This window comes from Etheostoma spectabile, chromosome 6, assembly GCF_008692095.1.
Source record: "Etheostoma spectabile isolate EspeVRDwgs_2016 chromosome 6, UIUC_Espe_1.0, whole genome shotgun sequence".
Classification (NCBI taxonomy): Eukaryota; Metazoa; Chordata; class Actinopteri; order Perciformes; family Percidae; genus Etheostoma; species Etheostoma spectabile.
Window position 1 is genome coordinate 21586238 of NC_045738.1, and position 14130 is coordinate 21600367.

Below are 14130 nucleotides of genomic sequence, written 5' to 3' on the forward strand. Positions count from 1 at the left end.
TGACACTGAGTGAAAACAAAGGTATTAAACTGCTAGCCAGAACAATCATTTTTTAGTAGATTTCCTATACAGCTTGTTTAATTTTATTTTCTACAGGTAAAAGACCACAGCTGCTCCTAGGAAAACACAAGTTATTATTTCTCTCACCTGGCATTGAGAGGCTGTATGCATGTAAAACCATGAGAGTACCTCACGTCTCCAGAGGCCAGTATATGAGTCAGCAGAGCCACAGCTGAGCCGAGCCGAGATATGATAGGGCATACAAAACCAGAAAAGCCAGAGTGTGTGTGTGTTTGTGTGCACGCAATAGACAAGTGGGTGGAGGACTATGGCCAAATTAAGTCTTGGCAGGCAGGTGTCACCACTCAAGTTTTACCGTGTTTTCATGGGCATCACTTCACACACAAATATCCTGGCTACCATAGGCAGTGCTGAGAGCTGTGAACTGAGAGATGACGAGTACCATAGGACTAGAAGCCCAGGAACAGACACACTGTAGCCTCTTAGTCAGAGTTTACAGCAAACGGAAAGGCAGTTCCATCCTGCAAATTTTATTACCACTGGCATACAACCAAAACCATTCTCATGAAATCCACTTTGTTGTGAGTTTGTTTAGCTGATACTCCATCTGGGACAAAAGACCATCTTTCAGCATATTCTCTAAATGTACAATTTTTACATATTTCCTCTATGGATTTACTAGTCCCTTGCTCCAAAAATAATAGCTATATGCAAGTGCAATCAAACAACAGGGCAAATCCCTTGTTACCTTAAATGTCTCAATGAATCAGACTATTGAAATGTGCAAGTGAAAAAGTTATCCTCCAATACTTTGCAACCTAAGTGACCATACCACTGATTACTAACACTGATATACTGGTAACTGCAAACGCACCACGCAGCAGTAAGAAGTTGCACAAAGAGTGCCTTTATACAATATAATGTAAAATCAACTACTTTGCTTCAGATATAAGCTGTAAGGGGGGGATTTAAAAAAGAAAAGAAATTGAAGGACAACTTCAGCCATCAAGACCCCTAACATGCTAAATTATCCAAAAACTCTGGAAGAAGTGTCAATAATCTATCAAGCATTACAGGTATGCAGCTCATGGAGCTTCTACTTATTCTTGTAAAAGGTAACTCTCTGTTACCTGCTGCCAGCTGCGCAGGGCAGTGTCTACAGTGTGGATGGCATACTGGCTGATATTGAGGAACACCGGGTCCACAAACACTTTCACATCCAATGTGGTGTCCTGGGGGCAGCATGTGGCTGCAGCCTGGCCCTGAAACACACAAGAAATCAAATTAACCTAATTTCAAAATCAAAAATATCTAGACAGACAAACCAGCATAAATAGCTGAGCTCTACCTGAAGTACACATGGCTGAAGGAGCTGAAGGCGTGTTAGGTTTCTGTACTCCAGCAGCTTGCAGTCCAGCTGGGTGGAAAAGCTGAACTCCTGACAGTGACGTGGTCCATTGCTCCACTGGCGTAGGAAGACCCGCGGCTCCCTAGCACCTGTCACCATGAACTCCTGTTCCTGAGGTAACTTCCTGTCTGGCAGGAAGGGACGAAGTTGTCGAGATGGAACTGGCAGAGTGAGACATAGATGCCATTCCATTAAGAGACTGAATTTAGGGACATTAATTAAAAAAAAAATGGTACAACTATCAAAATATCCAATAATACTCAATATAAAATAAAAAGGAACAACCATATTGGCACCTGTGACTAAAAAAAAAGGTAATACATAGTTCCAAAAACTAAAGTAATGCATATGTGCATCACTGTGGGTGTCACACAAGAGGTCAAACAGTAAAAATGTGTTTTGAGCTCTTTCTTAATGTCTCAGTAGACTCAATCATAAGACAATAATAGATTATTATAGATTATTATGAGTACTGCTTTTTGGAGGGTGCTGATAATTATTGCCACACTATAATGTTGAATGTAAGGTATTTGAAAGTGAATGACCATAGGCTTTGTAACTGATGCTACCGTGATGAACCAAAAAACATGAGAGGAGGAAGGCCAAACTTTCCTCCCACCAATAAAAGAAAAAGAAGGTTTGAAGTCACGGCTAGACTACAATCCCTCCTAATAAACCTAATACTCCTTAACTAAACTGACTCACTGACATAGTGGGACATCATGCGCAATACTTATGTCATGGATATAATCATGAACACTCTCTACTAACCATGTGCTCCTACAATACCTACAGTAAACCCCAGATTTAAAACTGTAAATACATATCTATATGTATAGACTGATCCTGACGTCAACCAGTTTATATATATTTTTTATCAATACCTGACTTTGCCTTTGTATATATTTTGGATATGCACTATTTTGTTATCTTAGACTTGCATGTTTGCACTCTTTATATTTGCACTCTTCCCACTTTGTATTGCATTTGCTGTACATTAATTTCCCTCAGGATAAAGTTTTATCTCATCTTTAAACTCAGAAGAGACTTTGTGACTGGGTATTCCGTATCCTACCTGTGCCCAGCTGTTCTAGATGGTGGCAGAGATGAATGTCCAGCTGTGCTAGTTTAAGGGACACACCCAGGGAGGGGACAAACCAGGGTGCAAAGCAGGAGTCCACCCGAATGCAGGCTGCCAACACAATCGGAGACACCAACTGATCGCAGGGCAGCTGGGAACCAGACTCACTATCCGAACTGAAGGGGAAAGGAAGTACAGCATTCAGTCACATTTAACAGATTAAGTTGTATTTCTAACAGTGAAAACCAACGACAGAGTACCTAAAAACACTAAAAGTGCAAAAAGAGAAAGAATAAGTGACTAAAGGCACTTTGTGAATATGAAATGATTTCAAATGAAAATTTGCCCAGTGAGTTATACATTGTGTGACATCCTCGTCAGAAATCTACAGTGAGATTAATGCTACAATTATTCAGACAAAAGGGAATGAAAAGAGACAACAATATGGAGAGGGCCTCCTCGCTGTCCGAGTTTGTGAGTTTAGGTACTTTATTATTCCCGCAGTTTCCAGCAGAACCTCTCCATGGACATTAATTGCATGTCATGGTTGATGATGTTGAATGGAAGGTAATTGAAGTGAATGACCATTTGCTCTGTAATTTGCTGCTACCATGATCCACCATAGCAACTCCAGCAGGAAACGCTCAAGACCTTAAAAAACGCTGGTGCAGCACAGCGCTCCTTAAAAAGATAAGCATCATATGTTGACAATTTTCATTACTTCCAGTTGGCAGGCCAGCCAAGTTATTTTTCTGGTGGAAACTAAAGTACAGCAGATGAAACGAGCGAGTACGGAAAGGGGAATCAATTTTGATAAAAAAAGACAAATAATTTAAACATAAAGGAAATGTAGTGTTTGGACTATGATTGTAATGAAACACAGATGTATATTTTGCTTTACACTGTATCTGGTACTGTGGACTTTTTTCTCTGTTTCTTCTCCTACATGTTTTCTTATTCCTCCCTTTCTGCTCCTCTGGAGCTCTCTAAGCCACACAGAATGTGGGCTTGGCAATTCTATTCCACTAAAAGTTTCCTAAATCCCAGGAGGAAGTAAAAAGGGGAGAGAGAGAGTGAAAAAAGAGAGTAAATAAAGATGAGGAAGAAATGAGAAAAAGACAGAAAGTTAGAAAAATGGATGAGTGAAGCACGGAAGAACGGGATGCCAGGTGAGACATAAGAGGTGTAGTGAGAAGAAGGGAGTAGAAGCATGTTTTTTGAGGTGTTACAGTGCTTGGCGAGCCTCAACCAACCTATCCCATCCCAACTCAACCCAGCCCAATCCAGACCAGGCCTAGGAACTTATGAGCCAACCCAAAGGGGGCTTTACTCCTCTTCCTTCCCCTCGATTAGATACACTCAAGGTAAGCAGGAAGGAATCCGGATGGGCCCTGACAGGCACTTGGTGTGCTGGGAAATCTCATTAGGCCGATCTGAACGCCTTCCAAGCCCGCTCCCTGCTCCTGCACACCAGATGTGGGGCGAGGGACACATTGCTAGTTCTTTGTGCTCGGCGGCCTGGGCGCGCTCTCTCTCTCTCTGCATTCCCTCACACTGGACGGCGCACGTACTGTAGATCCACACACACACACACACATCTGTGTGTAGGCATACACGCTCTCTCTCAAATATAGTTTTGGATGTACAGGCATGCATACATTTACCTACAAGCAAAGCAAAACAGTACAAGAAAAAATACAGATTTCCCCCCCACCTTTGCTCCTCTTCTCCCTCTCCGTTTTTATTTAGTACTATTCTCCACAGGTCTGAGGCCATCAGCTCCTTCTGCTGGTCGGTGAGACTGAGGCTGGGCAGCTGCAGCTGGCAGGCACTGCTCTCTGAAAGGCTGAACTCCCGGTATGGAACAAAGGCCTGCTGAAGCTCGTCCCAGTACTCCAGGCTGCAAGGTACCTGGAAGGAAAGACACAGTGAACAACTAACATATGTAACAGTCGTTCTTCACTTGTTTTTGTTTTTTGCTGTTGCTGCTATGCTGCTACTTGTAACGACAGAATTTCCCCGTCGTGGGATAAATAAAGTATAATCTAATCTAATCTAATCTAACCCCCAAGGATGTATTTTATTTAGGCCTTTATCCATCCTCCCAATCCTTCTTATGGGAAGCAACATTGCCTAGTAATTACGGTAGTTACGATCCTTCAACTCTGATTCAAGCTCTCTTGAAGGTAAGGAACTACAGTGCCCAGACACCAACTCTCTGTGGCTGATTTCTTCTTTGAAGACATTATAACTGACACATTATCATAACAACCAAAACTACTTATGATGTATGAAAAGTGTAAAGCTAAAATGATAAAGGCCTTGTGGCACATTTGCAACTTTTTTATGCAAAATGTTAAGTTTTTGTAAGGTTAGGGACGACATAAAAGGAAACTACAAGTCTACGAGGGAGATTATGCTGTTCATTGTAGTCCTTCAGCAGCGTATTGCTCCCACGCCAGAAAAAAACAGTATCACTATTATAAAATGCAAGGTTATTCCACAAGTGTTTTTTAATATTATAACAAGATATTTCCAGGTTGTTCAGACATACAAACTTATCACGTTCTATATCTTGTTATAACGTAATAACTTAAATTCTTATAATGGGAAAATAAATGTGCCTCAGCTTAGATTTATTTATGGTCTTACTCCACACACCTTGCTCAATAACAGCATAATCTCGCCATGTCTCTAACGAAGCTTAAAAAATGTAAGTTATGTCATAAGGCTATAAAGTAAAAAGGTTTTACATTTTAACAATATAAATAGTATATTGTTAGAACGTGATAAGTTTGTAGGCCGTAATAACGTGATCCTATATTGTTAATAAGATCAGGATAACATTGTTATAACAATACATTTTTCACACTTTAACGTAGTAAAGGTGTTTTTATTTTTTCTGACGGCGAAATGCTTCTGTACAGGAGGAATGATTGAAAATGTCAAAGAGCATAACACCCCCATTATCCCTGCTCATGAAAACCCTGGTTAAATATCTGTGGGTCAAACAAACTTCCATCTTACAGTCTGCGTGCTTCAGAACAAGGTACACACCTCTGCTCAACAGTCAATCAAGGCTAAATTCCAGTTTTTTGTCCTTCGTATTTCTCCATACAACCAGCTGACATGCTTTGAACACAGACTAAAATGATCATACATTTGTTTCTCTCTAAGAGAGCTTGGAGGAAATGTGAAACTATGGCTTTGTAGGAGACTTTATGAGGACCCAAAGACACACCATAACCAGTGTGCTTCCATGGGTTGCATTATTGGGTAACGCTGAGCTCTGAAACTACTGAAAGACGTTTCCCACTGAAACACTCTGTCAGATTGTTTCTGTTGAATATATCCAAATCAACAACCTTCCTGTATGTATGGTTTTGCTGTAGAAATGATGTTTTCCACCAATGGATCAGATATTTCTATCTTAAGATGGTGGCTTTGCTCCATTGGATGACAACATTTTACTGTGAGAGTGTTTTTATATCCCCCGCTTAGTCTCCTCTACAGTTGGACACCAGTGGTTTGTTACTATTGTATCCCTCAGTCGTTCATCACTTTAACCTGAGGCTCCAGTCCAAATAAACAGACTATTGTAACCTCCTCAGTGTAACCCTGATTACTCATCAGCAGTAGGATTACTATAAGGCTTTGTTATTGCGCAACAGGTACTACTTCAGTCCCGTGTTTGCCCCAGCTACACATAAAGTATTAAGCAACTGCAGCGGTCTGCTACTCATCAAACATTAATAGTTTACTTTACATTTCAAGACGTGGGGAATTCCCACTTTGGAGAAAGAATAAGTGAGGGATTTTGTCTGTATTAAAACCTTGAATTTTATTCCCTTGGGACAAACAAATTTTAAAGTTTCATCTGGTCGAAAAAAACGACAACTTTCTGACCGCAGACCACCAACGTAGCAAGACGACAACTCATCTCCTTAACAACACTGCATGACCACAGCATAACTAAACACCAGGAAACCGTATGCTACAAGACAGCCATTAGCATTGAAGTCCTGGAGCTGTTTCTCACACTGAATAACAATCAGCTTATGTGAGTGTTCACACATTATGTGATGACTGGTAGGGCTCCATTCATTCCTCTCACATAGGGCCAAAATTAGCATAAATGTGTCTGGTGCTCCTGTGTGAACTAAACCAGGTTCTCGGGTTCCCTCGACCACCTGCACAACTCTCAGCCACTGATGGATCAGTGATGGCAGGGAGCTTTTAGCAGCCCACCTGAAGGATGCCAGGTAGTGAGACATGAGTGTGTGTGTGTTGTGCATATGCGTAAGCGAGTACATTTGTCCGTGCACATGTGTCTGTGACGTTCAAAGTGTTAACCAGAGGTATGGAGCTCCCTGGACACTTACAAATTTTATTGAACTGTCAACAAGTTGGTGTGTGGGTACAGTATGTAAAAAGCTTTGTGTTCACAAAATGTGTTTGTATGTGTCCCTGCATTTATGTGTGAGGCTGTGCTGTTATGGAGGAATGCATGAGGTAACCATAGCTTACATCATGTATGAAATGCCACACAGGTTTTCCTGGAATCAACTTCTCATAATTGTGCCTGACAGAGTGGTGCACCCGCAACCCCACTACTGAGCCACCGGAGCGGAAACTCACTGAATCTCCGCAGAGAATTCCCAGAACTACATTACTAAAACACAGAGGGTGTTTTTTCTTTCACCTGTGATATTCTATACACATGACGGCATCCAGAAATGAATATGTGAGGTACATATATGGTACAGTAGAATGCATTTGCATGGTTGAATTTGCGTCATGTTCCCTTTGACTTGTAGGCCTGGCCTTGAAGGGAGTGGAGATGTAATCGATAACCAGCTCAAGAAATTATGTAGGGAGGATGGAAAAAGAAAAAAAGAAAAACTAAAATACATTTTAGCTATGTTTAGTCAGACGTATGGTAATGGATTTTGGGAGGAGAAGGCACCTGTGTATATGTGAAATGGATTGTGTATATGTGTCAGAGAGGAAAACTATGTGTAATTGAACGTATGAAAGACAATATGCATGTTTTCATATGTGTATACACAGGTGTGCGTATGTATGTGAGTGCATAATACAGTCGGGGCAGTGTCAATTTCCGCTGCCTGATTGTGTGTGTACCTTATCTGATAAACAATGTGTTACCCTGAATAGCTGACATTCCCTTAGCTGGAAAGGTCCAAAATGTGTTCTCCTCAAGCGCAAGACAAAGTAAGCCTGGCAGCTAGACCTCAGGGCAAGTTATCAGCTAAAAAGTTATCTTAATTTTTTTGAGTCAAAGTTCCATATTGGAGGAAATGCCTAGAAAGCTCCATTAAGGACTTTTAAAGTAGATTTCATATTCAAAACTTTACAAATTTATTTAAATCCAGGACGGTTGGCAGCATCGTGCAAATACAGATCTAATTTCCATCCCCGTCACCCACCTCTGCTTTGGCCAAACCAGAAAATACTACTCTGCATGGAGTTACTTTTCTGGGATTGATTAACCAATCACAGTCTCTCAAAAGGTTAACTAAAGACAGGCAGACTAAAGCAAAGACACAACATATAGAAATGATTCAAATTTCCATGATCAACCCAGGTGTGATCACTGCTAAAGTTGAAATATGTCTCTGCAACTGAAGACTCCCCGAGCTCCCTCTGAGGCTGTGGCTGCTGACATCCACCGCCTTGTCTGCCATTACTTTTATTAACAATATCAACACTGCTATTAGGTCTTCTGTTATTTCACTGATGCCTATATGTCTAAAAAATCCACTGCTAGCTACCTCTTATCAGCCAGCAGACAAATTGAATTGACATCAGCTTGAGCAAATGTTTACTCAGGAGATGTAATGAAAATTGTTCTGAAAATGACTCCTGCTATGCTGTCTCAGGTGGGCTAATATAGGTTAACGTTAATCAGTGTGGAAAATCAGGAATAAGCTCATGCTGAGATCTTCACGCTCAGCTTTTCTTTCTTTTTTTTTTTCTTTTTTTTTTCTCCGTAATGCCAAACTTTTAAAAAGAGGGACTGAAGTTTTGGTGGATGAGGTGTAAAAACTCCAGATCAAATTAACCACATGGACAGTCTTTTTTATTTTCATAATGCATTAGCTGTGACTAATGCAGGTCTGCTTGAGCACTGTCCCACTAAAATAATAGTTATCTTGGCTAAAACACACACTGTCTCTTTCTGGTTCAATGGGTCGCTCCGGAGTTAAATCCCACTGGCTTCCCCCAGATTCTGACTCCCTACGAAAGGTCGCATTTTTTTATTAATTGGAAAACGTGTGCTTCAATAAAAAGGAGGCGTGTTGAGGATGTGAAGCTGATGGCAGACCTGTGTTTCTCATAACAACAACAATGACAGAAACAACAGCTGCAGCGGTGGTTATGGCTGAAGGATGCTGGTTCATCTCAGGCCACAGAGCTTTTATGGTATGGGTTGCAGGCCAGCGGAGGCATGATGGCAGTGCAGAGCCCTGCCGAGACATGAAAGGCTATCCCACAGTGCCATGCACGAAAGCAACAGCAGGGGAGCAGATGGTGCAATGTTTGTCAAAGTGATTTGGGCAGCTGCCGAAACAGTTAGTGGATGATCAAATTTATACATCTGCATATTGAGAAAATCTAGTTCTGGTAAAAGGTAAAAAATGTGTGTGAGAACAGAATGCGGTACTTTTGTTTCACTACATGTCCTGTCCAGTATATGCTGAGGCTGAACTCAAGTTGTTGCTCTCTGCTTAAACAAACTGTATCTCCTGCTGCTGCCGTTTCCCTGAGCGGGGTCAGGCTGAATCATAGCTCCTGTGTTTACTCCCTTTTTCTCAGGCTTCAGAACCCCGCAGAGAGGCAGAAATAGGGGAAGACGAGTGGCAGGGATGGAAAAAGAGCCGTAAGGACACCTGTTTATGATTCAGAGAACTGGACCACACGGCGGTGAGAAGGTGAGAATGAGTCACCTTCCTCTCTCCTTCTAACCCTTCATCACTTGGGCCCTCTACAGGCGGGAACCTGTGGATGCTCCATTAGGAGCCCCCCCCCCCCATCACTCTGACATCGTTCCCCTTCTACTGTATGTAACAACAGCACAGGCAGCAATTTGACTTTGAGTAATGGAAGAAGGTTTGAATTCCCCCTCCGAGATACTGGAACCAGTTGGGAAACCACAACTATTTAAATGCAGGAAATCTTGATTTTATAAAATGTTAATATGATCTACTCTGGGGACAAGCGAGCAGCATGGCTCAGAGCAAGAACCCCCCCTCATATATTCAGCAGGGTGGAGACAGGGAGCAAAGAAAAGGGGAGTGTGACAAAAAGTAAGGAGAAGAGAGAGAGAAAAAGAGGCGGAATAGAATGAGGAGATGGAGTAAATGTGGCCACTTTTATTTGGTTTACCTCATAACATCCCTTTCACCATCCACCTGCAGTCCTGAATTTGAAAAAAAACATTACTGCCTAAATGATAGAATGGAATGAAAGACAGCTCAATACTAAATACCACGCTCTCTTTTCTCCTTATTTCTTTTTCTTTCCCTGTGCCTCTCACTTTCCATTTCTCAAATCTATCAGCCTCCATCTCCGTGTGGCCACATGGTAATTTTAGAGGCCTGAGAAATTATGACTGCCTTCTTTCTCTTTCCTGCTCTCTCTCTCTGCACAGTCTATATGTAAAGTAAATGAAATTCCTTTGGAACTGAAACTGAGCCATTACATTTTTGATTTTTTTATGGCTGCATTTCCTTTCGCTGTCGCTGGACTTTCTTTCTGGTCTTGGGAGAAAAAAAAGTATTAATAGCGACTTTTGAAATTTTGTAGAAAGGAAATAATGATTGTCGCCAGAGGCTGAAATCAAGTAAACCTGGGATCACGACGACTTTGGCTAATGACAAAGAGGTCCTGTTAAAAAAAAAAAACACAAACCCAAGCATCCCCCCCTAACACACTACTGGCCTAATGCTATGTTAGTGTTTGGAGAAAATATGAGGTAAGAAGGACTGTGTAACATATCATAAACCGATCCAATGTCTTGTAATTACTTTACAATCACTCCTTTAAATAAGGTCCATGATACATAATACCGTTTTTAGCAATGTAAACAAAATGTATCACAGTAGCTTTCAACAATGGATTTAAACCAGCTTAGTGAATACAGTTTGCAAACAATGTTTTTTATTAACGTAAATAACACTACTTTTGTTAACATGCTCACTGCTATAGCCGTCCAAATGTCCTATTACAAACATGTCTGCTGCAGCATTTACATGGGTGTCACAGAATTAGGAGACTCAGGCTACATCCGCACTACTACTTTTCATTTTAAAACAGGGTTTGGAAACAAAAACAATCTCAGTCCACACAGGCTCCATTTCAGAAATGACTTTGTCCATATTAACATGTCTGAAAACGCGTACCGCATAACCATTCACATACAGTGGCATGCTAGTGCCAGTGTACACAGATTATCTAAGGTTACTCTGGGGTTGAAAATCATGTACAAGTTGAAAATACTTTGAATAAAGAACAACTATAGTGAAAAGTAAGATTAGGGATGTATTTGCTTGTGCAGACTACGAAACGGTTGCTGAATTGTATGTAAGCCTACCTAACCAATGCTACTGCTACTCTTCCATCACACCTACACTGGATTAGGGACATTACGCAAAATGTTAAGCTGGAAAAAATCAGATGTACCCTCAAAGGTTCCATCAACAGATTCTACAAAACCTGGGACCCTCTGATAACTAATGTGAACAATTTACCTGGTCTGGACCTGGAACTCTAAATGTTTACACCTGATCTTGGTCAGTCCTGTAATAAAGAATGTTAGGTGCACTTTTTATTTTATTTGTTTTTATTTTTAATCTTTTGTCTGGTTGATTTTGGGTTGGGTCTGTCTTTGTCCTTCTCTTGTTGGGATTGTTTTTCTATGGTTATTTGTAAAATAGAGACTATGACTGTTTTAGGTGATAACTGGAAATGTACAAATAAAGTGTTTAAAAAAAGAAGAAGATGGACAGCACCGAGTGTACGACTGATTTAGTGAGACACAAATAACACAGAAGTGCTAATAACTGCATGTTACGACTACAACTGTTGATGCATGGAGCAGCCATGTTGAATTTTTAGCTTGGGGTACTTCGTGGTTATCCGGGTTCTGAGCTCGGAGATCCAAGGTCAGGGGTGTGCTTGCAACTTTGACATGGGAAAATCTGACTTTTTTTTTTACAAATAGAATGCACTGTTTCTGCCCGTGCAGACTACAATGCAACCTGGGAGTTTTCAAGGCCTAAACTGGGTCAGCAGTCAGGTTCCCTCCTGTTAAGTGGTTTCTATGCAAGTCCCATTTTTCTTTCAAATAGATGCTAACTAAGTCTGCACAACTGTGTTAACAATTGTCATAGCCATCCATTACAATGGCTCCCTTTCAAATACTTAGCATTTATTGCTTGCTTGTCTCTATAGACAGAGTATCTCTGCACACATGAAGCGGTTTCAGTCGGGTGCTCAGAGCCCTCCACTTTTCATCACTTCCCCCATGGACGTCTCATCACCTGATTCCTTTTAACAGACTTGTCAGAAGAGACGGGACCATGCCAGAAGGACATGAGGAGAGGAGCAGAAGATGTGGAAACCACATGTTCATCAACCACTGGTTCCATGTCTCCTGCTGTGTAATACACACTCACACAAATATGTCCACAGAGACAGGCATCCATTTGTATACACAAGCATCTATAGAAGAACAGATGCAGTAATACATGCAGATACCCAACCATCTCCACCCTTGTCCAAGACATGACAAATCATGAATACATGTGAATTGTGTAAACATGACATGTTGGAATATGGCGTCTAGCTTGCTGCATCTCCTTTCAGACCTTCATTGGCCCCTTGTTTCATCAGCTGGTGAAGAGTCATCTCTCTCCCCTGGACTAGAGAGAGTGTGTATTTTCACACAGAGGCTCTTGTAAGTGCGGCAGAAGACACCACCTCCATCTGTGATCATCTATCTTCATCCTTCTTGACCCTCCTCTTACTCCATCTGTGATCCTCTCTCGCTCTTTCCACTCCCATTAAGCAGCCTCTCCCTATACAAACTCTGTCTGTCACTGGCTCTTCCTCTAACCCTCCCTCATCTACACACATCAGCTCCCTCTGTTCTCTACTGTAACTCAATCCATGGCCAATCAACTAGAGGCTTTGGAGTTTTGCTCATTACAGACTTTACAGCTGCGGGGCCTCGCTGGGAAGCCAGACATCTGCAGCACCTTCCAATATCTTGTCTCTCCTGGGCCGACATAAACAGACAGAAGAAAACATCTGCAGTGTAGGTGAAAGGATTGTGGGAGTCCAGGAAAGAATCTGAGAGATAAAGGGAGCATGTGATGAGAACTGTCGGCTGCAGCTGGAGGAAAGCAGCAGAAAGAAAAGGAAAAGGGAAGGTAACCTAAGCTCAAGGCTGAAAAAAATGTAATTAAAAAGTCCTTATAAATGGGCTGGGAATGTAATCAAATTTGCATTCATTGATTCAGGATGATATAATAACATTAGATATATATATTAGATCTATATAATAAATGCAGACAGACAGACAGACAGACAGACAGACAGACAGACACACACACAGACACACACACAGACACACACACACACACACACACACACACACACACACACACACACACACACACACACACACACACACACACACACACACACACACACACACACACACACACACACACACACACACACACACAGGAACTGGGTTAAGCTTAGCTAACCGAATGACAAGAACATGTTTTGCATATTGTATTTTCATAAATTCCATTCCTAATTGCACGGTCAATAATTAAGACAGAATGATTTTAGTTGTAATAGTATCAGGGAACTTGACCTAAAAATAGCATATTTCTGCTCCAGGCATAAAGAAAGATTATGGAGGGGGATGTGAAAGAACGTGCTTTGGGACCTGGCTTGCCTTCGAGGATGATAAGCTGGAAAGTGAGGCAGGGGAGGGAAAGGCGGAGGATGAGTGATAGGAGGAAAAGTGGGATGTCCTGTCCCCCACTAAGGCCTTGTAGACTCAGTAGCTGCTACAGCCTGCCAAATTATAACCTCAGCTGGGGTTGGAGACACCTGGATATTCACACCAGAGCATACTAGATGACTTCCACAGCTGTCTGATCATGTATTACATGTTTGGAGGGACAGCAGGGTCTCTGTCATTCAATAACACATAGAGTATGGAAGTTCTCATGACTCATGTCATGGGAATTATAATGGCCCCCGGCCCAACTCTTAGTTTATTTCTCTTTCATTGCAGGTGATGTTAAGCAGAGCAGTGAGAGAGATGAGTGGTGTCTTTCGCCTTCTTTATACAGTAGTAGCAGGACTCACACAACCAGACCAGATCACATCCTGATACAAGTAATTAATAAAACATTTGGTTTGCTTAACACATTATCATTCTGTGCTTTCTTAAAGTTTCCATATTTATATATGGAATATGGAAGGATTTTCAGAATAATAGTAAAGATGGAGGAGTTTAAATAGAAGAGAGAGCACCTGGAAGTGTGTTTCATTTATGGGATAGGTTCGTGCCGCC

General features: G+C 41.5%; 1 protein-coding gene across 4 annotated transcripts in view; it reads right to left on the reverse strand.

Moving 5' to 3' along the window:
• The window catches only part of vps13b (vacuolar protein sorting 13 homolog B), a 354534-nt gene that overhangs the window by 70184 nt on the left and 270220 nt on the right, over positions 1–14130 (reverse strand). For all 4 annotated transcript variants that reach the window (XR_004332501.1, XR_004332502.1, XM_032519244.1 and 1 more), the window contains exons 42-45: positions 4225–4421; positions 2505–2686; positions 1370–1590; positions 1152–1283 (exon numbers count right to left, since the gene is read on the reverse strand). Coding sequence is in view for 2 of the 4 variants with exons in the window: in XM_032519244.1 (XP_032375135.1) it covers positions 1152–1283; positions 1370–1590; positions 2505–2686; positions 4225–4421 (732 nt within the window). In the remaining 2 variants the exon portion in view is untranslated. The remainder of the gene's footprint in view (positions 1–1151; positions 1284–1369; positions 1591–2504; positions 2687–4224; positions 4422–14130) is intronic.